Consider the following 18,113-nt stretch of genomic DNA (forward strand, 5'->3'; position numbering starts at 1 on the left):
ATAAACATTGTAATAATGATAATAATAATAATTCAATACTAAATATTTGCTGGTGATCCATTTTCCATTTTTGCATTTTGGATTCTCTCTAGTTCATTCAAATCCAAATTATCAATAATAATCTCATACACACACAACTTAAAATCTTTGAATTGAACTAAAAAAATTGAAAGATAAACTGAAAAATCTATTTCTTTAAAATAAAAAATTCTCTTCTAAATAATCCATGAAGTTTTCAAGTTCTCAACCTCATTTGGTGAGGAAGTGGAGTAATGGTGATGATCGCTTTCTCATGAGTTTACATCACATTGCATCATATCATATCAATCAATATATCATTCACGATTTAGCATTACATTACTCGTTTAAGGTAAGTGGTTTGGTAAGTACTGAATAGGTAATTAAATGTATATGGAAATATAATAAATATAAGATCTGTGCCAATAATTAAAACTTTTTTCGTTGGTTATTTGGGTCTGAGGAACAGGAGGTTCGTAAATCGAAAGAGAGTTTGGGGAATTGGTTCGTTTTATGGGCCATTCCCCCGGTTTTTTTGGTTGTGTCTGGTTAAAACAATCAATATTTTTTGGTTGCTAATTATATTGAAGTGGTATTCGTTTTTTTTACTTGAAAAAGGGAATATTTGTGGTTATAAGTTGGTTGGTTGTTGTTGTGGTGGTGGTAGTGGTGTGTGGAATTGTAATGTGTGTGACCAATACACATGCAAACCAAAACTGTTCTGTTTGGTTAGCACACAGTGTTGTAAGGGCATATTTTTTGGGGATGTTTTCATCGGAGTTCCACTAAAGAAATATTTACATAGTTAATTCATGTCAAGTTCACTAAATTTTAAGGTTTAACTATTGCACCTTTAATATTTGAAATAGTTGTCATACACTAAACTAACTTTTAAAGAAAATTTTCCTGATCATTACCCAAGGATCTAAACAAATAATAAATAATTAGTCATTCAAACTATAACTATAATTCACCACTTATGCATTATATGGATCAACCCATAATCAAGAGTTAGTAAAATATTCAACCTATATAGGTGCCATTTTGTACATAAAATGACTGTAATGTCTGCCCAGTAAATCACCTACTATAAACATTAAATCCCTGCATATCACATACTTATGGATACGGATCAACCCACATGCCTATGCCGCATATCCTACTATCTGCTCCCAACATTTTATATAAAAAATGTCCCAATTGCCATGGTGCCCCATAAACCACCTACTATAAATATAGATCACGTATATATCACCTAATTATGGATTATATGGATCAACCCACACCTACATATCACCTATTCATTGATCATACGGATCAATCAACATGCCTACATCTCATATCCTGCTATCTGCTCCGGTACACAACATTTTATATACAAAATGTACCAATTGACATGGTGCCCCATAAACCTCCTACTATAAATAAAGATCACGTATATATCACCTAATTATGGATTATATGGATCAACCGACATGCCTATGTCTCATATCCTACTATCTGCTCCCGTACACAACATTTTATATAAAAAATGTCCCAATTGTCATGGTGCCCCATAAACCACCTACTATAAATAAAGATCACGTATATATCACCTAATTATGGATTATATGGATCAACCCACACCTACATATTACCTATTTATGGATCATACGGATTATGGATCAACCCACAATTAAAGTTATGATCTTGCATATAGTGGATTGATCCATATGATCGATACTTAGGTTATATATACGTTTTCTTTATTTATAGTAGGTGGTTTATGGAGCATCATGTCAATTGGAACATTTTGGATTCATGTCCCAGTATATACAGTTTTGTACCCTACCTACTCTAGAATATGAAACCCCTATATATCACTTATTTATGGTTCATTTAAAATTTTGCCCCATGTCCTACCTACTATGTGTCCCCCTATATACCATTTGATATATAAAATGTTTCAATAGATGCGACCAATAAACCTGGTACTCAGTAAACCCCCTACTATAAATATAAAACACCTACACATCACCTACTCATGAATTATATGGTGCTATACCTCATATCCTACCTACTATCTGTCCCCGTATATACCCTTTTATATACAAAAAATGTGAACCCATGGTGCTCCATAAACCACCTACTAAATTTAGAACCCCTATATATCACTTATTTATGGATGATATGGACCAACCCACAATTAGAGTTATGCTCTATGTTCTACCTACTACCTGTCCCGGTACATGTGTTTGGATATAAAATGTCCCTATAAACACGATGCCTAAAGATACAGTGACAGATGCGGTGAACAGTGGCCTATGAACAAATTCCCAATTTTGAAAATAAATAGCTTTTCCGCAGTTGACAAGAAGAAGTTTGGATGCATACGTTTCGTGGAGACTTTTATTAATTTTCTCGTTGAAGTTGAACATAATGACCGAAACTTTTTTGCAAGTGAAAAAAGCAACGATTCAAACCCACACAAACCCCATTATGTGAGCTGGTTTCGCTGTTGGTAGCAGTTCATCGGACATATCGGCTGTGAAGTGGCTTCTCTGTCATCGAATTTTCTTCTTTCAAATGCAACGTGTTTTTACAGAGACGAATATTTGCGCTTTTTAGCGCAGCCGTTGGAAGTTATGAGTTTGGCTAACACGTCCTGATAACACTTCCATATGTTTTTGAGGACGGAGGTTCAAATTCCAGCCGGGATCAGTTGGTTTATTTGAAATTTTGCCTCTTAGGGCGAAGATCATTTTAATGTTAATTTTATTAATTTTTTCGTTTGAGTTGAGCTTAATGACCGAAAAAATTTTTGCAAGTGAAAAAGGAAATCCGATGATTCAAACACACACAAACACCATTATGTGATCTGGTTTCGCTGTTGGTAGCAGCTCGTCAGAAATATCGGCTGTGGAATGACTTCTCTGTCATCGAATTTCCTTCTTTGAAATGCAATGTGTTTTTACAGAGACGAATATTATTTGTCCGTTCAATCTGTATGGATTCCATGACAAACGCTTTTTAGCGCAGCCGTCGGATGTTAGAGTTTGGCATTGAACGCTAACATGTCCTGATAACATTTCCATATGCTTTCGACTATGCAGGTTCAAATTTCAGCCGGGATCAGTTGGTTTTTTATTTGAAATTTTGCCTCAGGGCGAAGATCATTTTAATGTTAATTTTATTCATTTTCTCGTTAGAGTTGAGCTTAATGACCGAAAAATGTTTGCAAGTGAAAAAAGAAAACCGACGATTCAAACCCACACAAACGCCATTATGTGAACTGTTTTCGCTGACCTGCTACCCATCAGACATATTGGCTTTGGAGTGGCTTCTTTGTCATTGAATTTTCTTCTTTGAAATGCAACGTTTTTTTTTATAGAAACGAATATTTATTTGCCCGTTTAATCGGCATGGATTCAATTTTTTGCAAGTGAAAACCCCACACAAACACCGTTATGTGACCTGGTTACGCTGTTGGTAGCAGCTCATCACACATATTGGCTTTGGCGTGGCTTCTTTGTCATCGTATTTTCTTCTTTCAAATGCAACGTGTTTTTACAGAGAGGAATATTTGTCCGTTTAATCTGTATGGCTTCCATCAAACGCTTTTTAGCGCAGCCGTTGGAAGTTATGAGTTTGGCATTGAACGCTAACATTTCATTTCAATATGTTTTCGAGGACGGAGACTCATATTCCAGCCGGGATCAGTTGGTTTCTTATTTGAAATTTTGCCGGCCGAAGATCATTTTAATGTTAATTTTATTCATTTTCTCGTTGGAGTTGAGCTTAATGACCGAAGATTTTTTGCAAGTGAAAAAGGAAAGCCGACGATTTCTGGAGACATTGCTCAAGAAGTATTGGCTTTCCCTAGAACAAATATAATGTTACAGTCATGATCATAGTTATGATCCGAGAAGTGGCCTGGATTAAGGTATGAATTCTTGAATGAATGGGCAGATATTGTCCGTCTTGAAACTAGATCCAATTTTGATGTCATTCCTTTCTTTTACCATCGATGAAGCGGCACGTAAGTGATCATTTTTGTACAGGGAGGTACTCGAAGAATCGGTCCGATATAGTCCTCTTCGAACTTGTCCGATACATTACTCTCCGAACTTGATGTAAGTTTGAGAGAAATAATGCAATGTGCAATGGTATATCCAACCTTTATCAGTCACTTCTCAGGAAGTATTGGCTTTCCCTAGAAAAAATATAATGTTGTAGTCATGATCACAGCTATGATCCGAGAAGTGGCCTGCATTAAGGAATGAATTCCTGAAGGAATGGGAGGACATTATCAGTCTTGAACTGGATCTAATGTAAGGTGTGTTTCCGTTCCTTTACCATCGATGAATCGACACGTGAGCGAAATTTTTTGTACATTTGTGAGAAAGGTACTCAAAGAATTTGTCCGATATAGTCCTGGTTCGATATAGTCCTCTTCGAACTTGATTTAAGTTTGTGAGAAATATTAAAATGTGCAAAGGTTTATCCAACCTTTATCATTCAGTTCTCTCGACAGTTATCGCGCCACCAGCCATTTTAGTTGGTCATCGTAGGATTTTTTGAGCTTTTGGACCATTATTTAGGGAAGACTTGTCCCAATGAGGACCTTCGGTTAAAATTTCTAAACGAATATCGGCCTGTTCGATAATTGACAATTTAAAATTATTGTAAGGTAGGTAACCAAAGGTGTTAAAAGACATTTTTTGAACTTGATCTACTTTTGAACGATATTTCGCGATGTGCAAGTTTTGGGCAAATCGGGAAATAATTTCAACTTTTGTTGAGGAGATATTTGAAGAAATACACTGCTAAGACACCTCTCTGAACTTGATCTAAGTCTGGACAAAATATTACGAGGTTCTGAGTTTGGACCAAATGGGTTGATCCAAATATTGATATTTGAATGTTCGTGGGCACTATTTGAGAGAAATTTTTTAAACCTTTGTGGAGGAGATACCCGATGAAGTACACTGATATGACTCATCTGTGAAGTTGAAGTAAATCTGGACAAAATATTACATGCTGCAGAGTTTGGACCAAAACGTACATATGTTTGGATATTTTGTCCGTTTGGGCAAAATATTACGAGGTCCAGATTTTGGACCAAGTCGGTTGATCCGTAGAAGGTTTATAATGGCCTTAAGCCGACAGACAGATAAATTGAATGGATTTGTTCTAAATATATTTGGGGTACAAAACCATTATTTCGATTAGGCAAATTTTGATAGACTAAACATTGAGGGTATACAAATTTTCCCTTTAGGAGCATTGCCTCCACAGCAATCCAACCAATAAAAAATGCCTAATTTTTTATTAAAATCCCTAACCCTATGCTGTATATCGTAACCATTAAACTTGTGGTGAGTTGGATTATAACTTTTTTCCAATTTATAGGATAGAGTTGCCAAACGTGATTTTTATAAAAATTACCTGAAACCTCATATACCACCTATTATAAAGAGAATTCGCATAGACCGCCTAATATAACTTATATAATGAAGGGAGGGACAAATAATGGTAAAAATAATATATTAAGAGGAATATACGATAAACATTTCGACTTGAGGAGCATTGTGTCCACAGCCATCAAACCAATAAAATAATACCTTTTAATATTCCATCACTTGCCTAAAACTATGCTGTATATCGTAACCATTTAAGTTGTATTATAACGTTTTTGTCCATGTTGTAGGATAGAGTTGCCAAACGTGATGTTTATAAAAATTACCTGAAACCTCATATACCACCTACTATAAAGAGAATTAGCATTAACCACCTACTATCAGTTAAATAATGAAAGGAAGGGGCAACAACTAATGGTAAGATGAAAATGTTTAGTTGAATATACGATAACAATTTCCAATAAAATAATACATTTTCATATTTGGCTTCACTTGCCTAAAACTATGCTGTTGGATTATAACTCTTTTTGTCCAAGTTATACAAACGTAATATTTACAGAAATTCCCTGAAGCCCCGTATACCACCTACTATACTAAGAATGCGCATATACTACCTTCTACAAGTTAAATAAGGGAGGCACAACTGATGATTAGAAGAAAATTCTCAGTTGAATATACAATAGGAATTTCGACTTGAAGATCATTGTGTCCACAGCCATCCAATCAATAAAATAATTTATTTTCATATTTGTGGAAATTCCTAAAAATATGCTGTATATTTTTTGGCAAAGTTATAGGATAAAATTGCCAAACGTGATTTTAATATAAATAAACTGAAGCCCCATATACCACCTACTATAAAGAGAATGCTCATATACTACCTTATATATAATTGTTCCACAAACATCCCAGATGGGACAAGGGATAATATCAATGTGTCCCCCCGATTCATATTAGCTCAATGATATGGGACCTACAGTTTATCGCCGAGTCCGAACGGCGTGTGTTAAGACATCACTTGTAGAGAAGTTCTACATGGCTGAAATACTCAGGAAATGTCGCCAACATTTCTGAAATATATACTACCTTATATAAGTTAAATAACAAAGGAGGGGACAACCAGTGGTAAGAAGAATATGTTCAGTTGAATATACGATAAAAATTTCGACTTGAGGAGAATTGTGTGCTCCGCCATCGAGCCAATAAAATAATACCTTTTCATATTTCTTCACATGCCTAAAACTATGCTGTATATCGTATCCATTCAAGTAGTGGTGAGTTGGAATATAACTTTTTTGTTCAAGTTATAAGATAGGGTTGCCAAACGTTATTTTTATAGAAATTATCTGAAGCCTAATATAGCTGAAGCAAGGAAAGGACTGATGTTAAGAAGAAAATGCGGAGTTGAATATACGATAAAAATTTGGACTTGAGGAGCATTGTGTTATATTTATATATTTTAATATTTGTATTATATACTAGCGGACCCGGCGAACTTCGTCTCGCTATTAAGGAATAAAAAAACGCAATTTTCGATTTTTCCAATTTTCCGACTTTTCCAGAGAGATTTTCCAAAATTTTCTTCCGTAAAGACCTTCTCCTCGAAAATACGAATAACTGACAAAAAAATTTACAGAAATCGGCCTAGCCGTTCTCATTTTATGAATTACTATACATTTTTTACACCATTTTTATATATATAGAAGATTTTAATATTTGCTAAAATGCCTAAAACTATGCTGTATATCGTAACCATTTAAGTAGTGATGAGTTGGATTATAACTTTTTTTGTCCAAGTTATGGAATGGAGTTGCCAAACACGATTTTTATAGAAATTACATGATGCCTCATATACCACCTACTTTAAAGAGAATCTACATATACTACCTACTACAAGTTAAATAATGAAAGGGTGGGCCACATAATAGTGAAAAAGGTGTAAGATAGTCCACATATTGTCGCTTAAAATTGTAAGTCAAGGGTCAATTGACAGAAAATGTCCTAAACTCCACCAAACAATCTTGAAAACTGAATAAATAAAAAAAAACAAAATAAAACATGGAAGAAGTTCCGGTAAAGTAGTGGAGCCAAATATAGCACGAATTCAAAACTTCACACCATTTAATGATTAATAATCTTGACATTTTAGTGATATACCCAATATTATGCACATAATTTTGACGGCACTATTTCATTAGAATTAAATAACAGTCTTAATTTGATGATGAGTTTCTTTGTGGATTCATCTCCCACATTACTGCCTTTTACAACACTGTATGCCAAAAAAAAAAAATCTGAGTACTTGGTATTTTATATAAAAGATATATATTTTTATATAGAGGTGCTTAGGAAAGTAAAAATTAAAAAAAAATTATATATGTATAGCAATATATGGCTACACCATTCTCTGTTTAGTATTTTAGCATTCCTGAGTTTGATTATTTCTTAGAGGTTAATAAGGTTGTGGTGACAGTGTGGGTGTTGTTGGTTGGTAGGGTGTTTGGTTTCTGAGAGGGGGGGGAATATTCATGTTATTCAAGAACATGCATTAACATGCATTATTGAAAATTTGTGTGTTCATCGTTCGTTGCCAATCACTTTTACTGAGAAATTAGAACATATCCTTTTTTGTTGAGAAATTCAAATTGTCTGTTTTGAGTATTGTAAGAAATTGAAAAAAATATGAAAACATGCCATTTTTTTGTATATATACTATATTTGTATGTATATATAATTGATTTTGTATATAATTGAGAATTGAGAGTAGTAGAAAAAAATGCATACACATTGCATACAAGTGGCTAGATAGTTAAGTTTAGTTAAATTTGTTTTCGATCGTTTGAGAATTATTAAGAAAAGATAAACGATTTGGTTTTGGTTTTTTGTACGCATTTGTTGTTGTTTTCAGAAACATTTGAAAATATTCAAATGGCAGACATAAAAATATTCAAATAACAGACAACCTTTTTTCTAGTTTTTTGGTTTGTTTTCGTTTTTTTGGGTATTTGGAAATTGAGAACAGTTGTGGAACGAACTTTGTGTAGATTGAAATTGAAAGAGAAGTTGGGGGGGTAGTAGAGCATAGAGTTTTGTGGCAGTTTGGCGGTTGTTTTATAGAGTGTTATTTAGTTTGGGGGGGTCTTGCTTGTTCGAGGCCCCACTCACACACAACACACACAGATTGAAGAGAAGAGATAGAGTTTTAAAAGGGGACTTTTTTTTTTGGGTTCCTGATAATTTTTTTTTAAGTTTTGGAAATTGGCACAGATTTTTTTTTAATTTGTTGGCTTTTTGGTTTTTGTTTTGGTACGCTAATTATATTTTTGCATTTTGTGTGTGTTAGTTTATTATTTTCTTGGTATTTTTTGTTCTTGGTTAGTTCAGTTTTTTATTATTTAGGTTAGGGTTGATTCAAATTCGAAGCCTTACCCTCGGTCTTGGAATGGCTTTTAATGGTTTTTTAGAGCCCATCTTTTTCATAGCATTATAGTACTTTTTCTGATCTTCTGTCATGAACATTTCTAATGATCCACCTGCTTTCTTCTTTTGTTCATTAAAATTATCAATGATAACACCAATGAACAGATTGAGTGTGAAAAATGATCCAAATATAATGAAGAATACGAAATATAAATACATGTAGATATTTGTTTCTCGAATCGGCTGCTTGTCCACCTGTGTTTTTTTGTTTGTTTTGTTGGAGAGTATTTTGTTGGTAGATGGTGTGTTGGAGTAAAGATGTTTTGGTGTTTTCGAGGGGGTTGGTTGGTTGTTATGTGGAGGACAAGTTTATTTTGTAGGTGATTTCGATGATGATTTGGTTTTTGGTGAATGTTTTTGATTTTGTTTAACATTTCATGACATTACATTGTTGTTGTTAGGAATAAGAAAAAGGTAAAAAATAGAAAAATTATTATTATTAGGGTTTTGTTTATAAAAATAAGAAAAACGTGTTCAAAACTACTATTAAGTGTTTTAAGTTTTTTTTTCTTTAGATAGTTTACCTCTCGTGAATCAATGGCATCGTTCATAATCTGGATCCAGCCCTTAAAGGTGGCCACTTGAAATAGACAGAGATACGCATTACCTACATGATCGAAGTTCATTGCTGAATTTTCCCAGGTGTAGTTTTCACTTTTACAGGCATTTCGATTTGGTATAATTTCATGACTTAGCACAGTGTCATTACTATCTTTACACTGTTGATACATTAGACAAAAATGTAATTTGTTTTTTTTTTTGCAGGGAAAAAAGATAGAATTATTAATTGAAAATATTACAAGAAATTTACAATTGCAATTATTACCCATTTATATACAATAAAAAAGGTATAATTTTATACAAAGAAAATAATTACATAAACATAAAAAATAAAAGCTATAAAGCAGCTAATTAGCATAATTCTATTCTCCACTCTAAGGTGGTGGCCACCGGATTGTTTCGGTTTATTTTCTGTACAAGTGCAACGCTCAGTTCGATCTAAAAAATATCTAATAAAGCTAAGGCGAGCGTTTTTCGTACTAAAAATATTTATAAGCTAGTGAATCTTTCTTTTAGTTCTTTGACTAAAATTTACATAAAATAATTTTTAATAAATTATTTATATGTTTGATATGCCACAACATTGGAATTTCACACTACATATTTACATTCTATATAAGAGAAACCAGTATTGCGAATCGCTAACTCTTTTTTCGGGTTACCGAAAAAAATTGGTAAAATTAAAACGCAAAATTATGAATGAAAAGTATCAATAATAGTTGCCAACACTGTTGCTATAGGCTTAGCGACAACTTTTTTGGTTGTTAACTTACCAACAAATTTCGTTAATTACCGAAATTATAAGCATTTTGATTTTACCGATTTTTGTTGGTACCTCAAAAAATTAGATACAAAATTCCACTGCAGTTTTGAATATTTTTTCAATATATAAAGAGATTTTATTAGATTTAGAGGAAAAATCTCTAATAAATTTTATATGTCCATAATTTGAAATGGCAACACTGTTCATTGTCAGCGTTGACGTGAACCTCTGTTATTCACCGCAAAATAAATACGGTGGTGAAGATGAGATAACTCCAAAAAGTATGCAATATTTTGTAAGGTATAGTCATAAATCACAATAGTGAAATTAGAGATGTCCATACGGGATTTCCATTATTAACGCGAACTCGTTATGGAAAGAAATGCCAATATGAAGTCGGTAGTATTTAATGATAGAATCTGAATTGAGAAACACGTTAATCGGTGTATAAAAGACTGTAGGGTAGGGTGGGGCGATTTGAACACCACCACGGGCGCCTGGATTTTCTGATTATTGGGATTGTACTGACAAAAAAGTCCACTAGACCATATGTCTACGGTGAAAATCGAGGCCCCGGTTTTTGACTTGAAGTTTTTGTTCAAGTTTTTTTGGATATTTTGGCATATATGTAACAGCCAATCCACTGAGATTTTCGATCCAACACAAAGGCAAAAATTGTAGCCAAGACAATAATTAAGAGCTCTCTAGTACACAGCAAAACCATTGGAACGCTCCTTCAGGCAGTTATGGCCCCGAGAATGTGCACATTTTTCGGAAAATATCGATAAATTACACTGTGCTACAAAATTTGACTTAAAGTCAGTGAGTGGAAATTTCCTTCTGGAGATGAAAACCCTTGGTGAGTGTACTAAGAACCCAAAAGGAAATTTTTAGGATAGGTCAAGTTTCTGAGATATGGTTTGGCCAAAATATCATTGAAAAAAATTTCAAGTCAAAATCAGGGGGCTCGATTTTCACCGTAGACATATGGTCTAATGGACTTTTTTGCTCAGTACAATCTCAAGAATCAGAAACTCCAGGCGCCCACTATTACTTTTTTCCTTCCATACAAATCGCCCCTGCCTACTGTAGGGCACATGTAGGACTCAGTATGAAGAACGTAAGGTGGAAGGAAGGGAGATTTAATGACTAAGAAAAGTTCATGGATTTTTTCTATAATAGCCAATTTAGTCTGGAAATAAGTTTCCCAAATTATATTAAAATCAGTTCTGATTAGGATATATCTCCCATATATATTTTCTTTGGCATCCGATAATGTGATGGAATTTGGTCTAGAACCGATTTGGTCTGGAAATGATTTCATTTATTTGTATTTATCAAACAAATACGTGCGTCCAATTTTGATGGAATATGGTTGAAAAATAATCTTACTTAATAATATTGAAATCGATTAAGATTTAAATATAGCTCCCATATATATTTTCGCCCGATTTGATATACAAAACACCCCATGTCTATCCAATTGCCATGAAATTCGAAATATGTGACGAAATTTTGCTCCAGAAATAAATTTCATAAATTATATTAAAATTGGTTCAGATTTGGATATAGCATCCTTATATATTTTTGACCGATCTCAAATATTCGATGCACCAAACACGCTTCGTCTGTCCGATTTTGAGGAAATGTGGAGTGTGTGACGGAATTTGGTCTAGCAGGAGCTATATTTCCCAAGTTATATTAAAATCGGTGCTTCACATATATTTTCGGTCGATTTATTGTATTTCAAACACGCCACGTCTGTCCAATTTTTGTGGGATTTGAAATGTGTTGCGGACCTAGGTCTAAACCTAGGCTTAACAATTAATATTTAAATCCGTTCAGATTTGAATAAAGTTCCTATATATATTTTCGCCTGATTTGATGTACCAAACACCCCATGTCTGTCGGCCCCTCCTGACTTTGACTCTTTCATTACTGGCTTTTATTTAGTTATCATTTCTTTTCATCTCTCCCTGCCAAAAGAAAACCCGATGCGGATTGGATGCAAAGAATTAAGCAACCCAGTTTTTGATATTAAGTGAAATACAGTCCTCTAGGTGTGTTTTGTTACGATCAACGCAACTGATTACCAAAAGGTCTATAAAAAATTCTAATCCACTTTTTTCGAAATAGGTTTTGACGGGTGTTTCAAAATGTCAACCACTTTTAAGACTTTGGTCATGATAAAGAATTATGACTTCGAATCATATTCTGCTCGTTTTTGCTGATTGCTTTCTTCAAGGTATAACTCCATACTTACATTAGACAATTTTCCTTGCGGCTATTGCCAGTTTGTAGATGAGAGAGGGTGTTGAGAGGCAAAGGGTTACCATATGCCTCACCTCTCTCTCCATCGAACTGGCAATAGCCGCAAGGAAAATTGCCTAATATAAATATGGACTAAATTGTGTTCGAGAAAGCCTTTGTGATTTTCTGAACCATTTTTCATACATACATATGTTCCCACAACATTCCCGAAGAGACAAGGGATACTTCTCTCATATCAATGAGTGCACCCCGATTCATATTGACACAATGATATGGGTCTTAGTTTTTATCGTGTTACGACACCCCCTGTAAGAAAACATGGCTGAAATACTCAGGAAATGTTGCCTACATTACACTGAGTGGATTTTCGACCGCCGAAAATATTGATGTTCTGGTCATGGATTCAACCGCAGACCTTCTGAGTGCAAGGCGGACGTGATTACACTGCACCACGGTGGCTCGCATTTATAGAATTTAGAAAACGTAACACTCTTCTGATCTTATCAAATACATACGTTGTCTCCATGGTCATTCGGCTTTCGCATTCGTTTCACATGAATTCTTGCACATAAATTTACCGTGGTGTATCCACTGTTTATCATGTACAAATAATTTCTATGAACACAGTTCACATAGTTCTGACATTCGCTAACAACTTAATTTGAAACTTTTTATCGATTGTAATTTTTTTTGTCTTTCAGTTTGTGATGCTTCCCCATGTACCACCTACTTACTATAAGCAGAATCCCTATTTACCACCTATTATAGTCTGTTGATTCTTCTACACGTGGGATGGATATTTTCACAATAAAGAAGGATATATAATTTTGATATTCCGTTTGTATCGCATCCCCATGTTCCATTTACCACCTACTACAACCAGAATCAACAAACACAGCCTACTAAAAATACATTCGATATTTTCATCGTGTAGAAGATTATCTAAATTCCCTTACTGGCACAAATTCGACATTTTATAGCGATTCAGTTTGTGATGCTTCCGCATGCACGACCTACTTATAAGCAGAATCCCTATTTACTACCTGTTTATCACCAGTAATATTGTGATGTAAAAATAATTTCTACGAACACAGTTCACGTAGTTCTGACATTCGCTAACAACTTATTTTGATATTTTTTAGCGATTGTGATTTTATTTTTTTTTTGGTCATTCAGTTTGTGACTCTTCCCCATGTACCACCTACTTACTATAAGCAGAATCCCTATTTACCACCTATTATAGTCTTTTGATGCTTCTACACGTGGAATCGATATTTTCACAATGAAGGAGGATATATAATTTTGATATTTCGTTTGAAACGCATCCCCATGCTCCACCTACTATAAGGAGAGTCTCCATTTACCACCTACTATAACTAACATCAATAAACACCACCTACTAAAAATACATTCGACATTTTCATCGTGTAGAAGATTATCGAAATTTCCTAACTGCCAAAAATTTGACATTTTATAGTGATTCAGTTGGTGATGCTTCCTCATGTACGACCTACTTATAAGCAGAATCCCTAATTCCTACCTATTATAGTGTGCTGATTCTACTACAAATAGAATCGATATTATCACCTTGTAGAAGTTTATATCTGGAGGTTATATTAATTTTGACATTCCATTTGTAACGCATCCCCATATGTCACCTACTATAGGGAGTATCCCCATTTACCACCTACTATAAATAGAAACGATATTTTCAGAATGTAGAAGATTATATAAATGTCCTTCCTACCACCTTTATATCTAAAATTCACATATATAAGCTACTGCAGATTTCCCATCTTCCTCCTAAGCATTATTACCTTGAAGGGGGTTATATACCTTTTTTTATTGCTCATTGTTCTTCTTCTTCTTTATTTGCAAATCCGTTATCCGGATATAAGCGATCATACAATAGAATTATAAATGTGTTAATATAAGTTCATATTTATATTATAATGATTATACAGGCATAAACAGCTCTCTATTTCTTGCAGCCGAAATCACATTTCCTTCATCTTGGCAGCCTGTCCAGTCTTGGATATTTTTCAGCCAGTTCAGTTCTCTTCTACCTCTTCCTCTTTTTCCTTCTATTTTACCTTTTATAATGGTTTGCATAAACTTATATTTGTCATTTCTCATGAGGTGTCCTAGGTATGCAATTTTTCGAGATTTGGCATGTTGCAGCAGTTGTCTTTCTAATCCCATTCTTCTTAGAAACGTCCTGGTTTGATACATGGTCGGTCCAGAGTATCTTTAAAATCCTTCGATAGACCCATATTTCGAAGGATTCAAGCTTTTTCTCATCGGTAATTTTGATGGTCCACGTCTCAACCGCGTAGAGTAGTACAGACCATATATAGCATTTCACAAATCTGGCTTTTGTTGAGAGGCTTATGTCGTGGTTTGTTAATACTTGTTTATACTTGAAAAAGGCATCTCTGGCCATCTCTATACGTCGTTTAATTTCGTTTGACGAATCCCATTTTTCGTTTAATAATACCCCAAGATATGTAAAATTTGTGACTCGTTCAATATTATTATTTTTAATTTTTAGGGTGGTGTTATATTGATCGTTCTTCCTACTCACAACCATGTATTTGGTTTTTTTAATGTTTATTTTTAGGCCATACATTTCGTTCACACAAGTAACTTTGTCTATGAGCTTTTGTAGACCAGATATGCTGGCAGCTATTATTGCAGTGTCATCTGCATAGCGCATGTTGTTGATTATTATACCATGTACTTTTATTCCTATTCGTTCGCTTTCAATGGCTTCCTTAAATATTTTCTGGGAATAAATGTTGAACAGCAAAGGGGACAATATGCATCCCTGTCTCACTCCTCTTGAAATTTCAATTTCGTCTGTTGGTTCACTGTTTATCTCCATCCGAGCTTTTTGATTCCAATACAAGTTTTTTATGCATCTTATTTCTTTCATTGCATCTTATTTCTCATTGTTCACTTCCCCATATATCACCTACTATAAGCAGGATTTCCATTTACCAGAAACAGGTTATACGAATTTTGTCATTGCGTTTGTAACGCTTCCCCATATACCACCTACGAAAAGCGGGGTCTACAGGCATCACCTACTATAAACAATATTCTCATTAGAGGACCATGGAGCACTTGGAAAATTTTTCCTTTTTTATTGCTCATTGTTCGCTTCCCCATAACCACCTACTATAAGCAGAATTCCCATTTACCATGAACAGGTTATATGAACTTTGTCGTTGCGTTTGTAACGCTTTCCCATATACCACCTACTAAAACCGGGGTCAACAGGCATCACCTACTATAAACATTATTCTCATTAGAGGACCATGGAGTAGCACTTGGAAATATTTTCCTGAAACTCGAAAAATTATGTATATATTCTAGATTAGTCTACAATTTGATGCAGAATAAGAAAAAAAATATAATGTTCGCATGAATACAAATTCTTCGAGCTCGAACTTTGTATTTTCAAACCTTTCGCGGAACGATCGTTGCATATTTGTTGAATGTGTGTATTTCAACACAACTCCTTATTTCATGACAATATAATTATTTAAATTAATTAAAATAAATTGATTTTTCGGGGGTTCAGAGGATTTTAATTCCCTATGCCCGCAAGCATGGAATTGAAGTTGTTATACTTTTGCGATTGAAGATCGCCTCAGTCTAATAGTAATAACCCACAAATTATTATTTTCAATCCTCAATTCCGGAGATAATTTTTAATTCCTTTTTATATTTATATTCTTATTCTACTTAATATTTATTAAAAAAAGTAAAAGTGAAATTCCAATGTTGTAGCATATATTATCTATAGATTCTAATTCTATACACTATTTTTATTTTATTTATAAATATGTATATTTTTTCAATTGCAATAAGGAAGGTATTAAGTTGTTAAAGACCAGGTCTATAGAACTTGAATACCACTTTTTAATCAACTATTTACGAAAAATAGATGCAAAGATACGCTTTTAATGGTCGTATTTTCATATCAAGTTATTTATTCTTAATTCATTCAAGGCAAATTGATAAACTGATTTTTACGATTATTTCAATATCAATGCTAATTTTTAACTGCTCTGTAGTATACATTTAATAATAAATTCAGAATTTTGGTAACCTTTTGATTGGATTTTCGTATTTATAGATTTTAGTTGTTCTTCAATCAAAAAGTTCCACAATTTAGTTGGTTTTTTGAGGGTTTATTTTGAGTTTTCCTTTTTTTATATTTTGGATAACGTACCTTAAAATATTTTCCAGCAAAAAGCTGTACTCCCATAATGGCAAAAATAAGCCAAAATATCAGACACACCAATAGCACATTGAAGATGGACGGTATAGCTTGAACCAGCGCATTCACGACAACCTTTTTGTTTTGGGATGTGAGAGTGATTTACAGGTTTTCGTTGGATATTTGGATGAGTAGTAAAAGCGCCAGTTGTATTTTAGCAGAATATTTGGAAGGATGATGTTTGGAGTTTTTGATTTTGCAAATGATGTTGGAATAATGGGTGGTTGGTGGTGAAATGTAGTTGTTGACAATTTTTGTTTGTTGGGAAAGGAAATAAATAAAATTGATTTTTACATTATAATATAAGTCATTTAAGTTTCTTTTTATTTTTGTATGATTATTTTTGGTGAAGATAATATTTTACTATAATCAAATTTCTATAATAAAATGAATGATGATGTGAAGAGTTAGTATAAGTGAAGACAAGTTTGATCTAGGATACATGAATAGGGGAATTAAAATCGATTTTTTCGCCTAAGTAAGGCAGGCAATAAACAGCTGATTCTAGTCTTTAAATACAAAGAAAAATCGATTTATAAATCCCTAATGATTGTGCTTACAACATGCATGAGACAAATTCAACACACTAACAGGCAAAAGTATACAGCAATCAGTAAGAAGCAATAACATAATATAAAGCAGATATTAAATTAGAGATAAAAATAGCTACAATGTTTTTTATTTACAAATATTTAACATAAAGAAGACCAACATTGTCTGTAATGTTTGGAAATGATTACAAGTTTTGAGATAAATCGTACGATATGTTTAATGGCAAGTCTATTTTGACTATCAATATTTTAACTAACTACCATAAATACTTAAAAATTGTAATTTTAATAAATAAATACACTACAACAAATGTGATGTGATAAAAATGGTTTTCTAAATTGTTTTCTTGATCTTTTGGCATTTCCAGGTGATCAAAATTAGTTTCATTTTTTTGTACAAAATATCGTAGAATTTTTAAACTAAAATATATGAAATTAAGCGAAATAAAAAAATAATAAGAAAAAACTTACAAATTAGCTAAATAACGTACAATAAATTGGCATTGGTGTAGATGTTTATTTTCTTCGATGTAGGAGAAATGTTTAACAGGAAGTATTTTAGAGATGTGGAAAATGAAAACAAAGTTATAGGTCAAATGTCAATAAGTTCATAAGAAATAATGTATTGTGGAACTAGCATCCTGTACCTCGAAGTGAATATTTAGTATTACCAATCGTCTGGTTACATGAGACTGAATGAACTGATGCCATTAAAAATAGAAAATCTGCAGGAATTGACAACATTACTGCTGAAATTCTAAAATGTGACCCCGTATTCTTCG

At 33.4% G+C, this 18,113-nt stretch overlaps 1 protein-coding gene across 50 annotated transcripts in view; it reads right to left on the bottom strand.

Annotated features, from left to right (window-relative positions):
- para (sodium voltage-gated channel paralytic) overlaps positions 1–18,113 on the bottom strand; it is a 329,221-nt gene that overhangs the window by 40,372 nt on the left and 270,736 nt on the right. For all 50 annotated transcript variants that reach the window (XM_073974080.1, XM_073974083.1, XM_073974066.1 and 47 more), the window contains 3 exons: positions 16,733–16,855; positions 9,422–9,616; positions 8,847–9,092 (listed from right to left, as the gene is read on the bottom strand). In XM_073974080.1, the coding sequence (XP_073830181.1) occupies positions 8,847–9,092; positions 9,422–9,616; positions 16,733–16,855 (564 nt within the window). The remainder of the gene's footprint in view (positions 1–8,846; positions 9,093–9,421; positions 9,617–16,732; positions 16,856–18,113) is intronic.

Source organism: Musca autumnalis, unplaced genomic scaffold, assembly GCF_047663935.1.
Source record: "Musca autumnalis isolate F117 unplaced genomic scaffold, ASM4766393v1 scaffold_3, whole genome shotgun sequence".
NCBI classification, from domain to species: Eukaryota; Metazoa; Arthropoda; class Insecta; order Diptera; family Muscidae; genus Musca; species Musca autumnalis.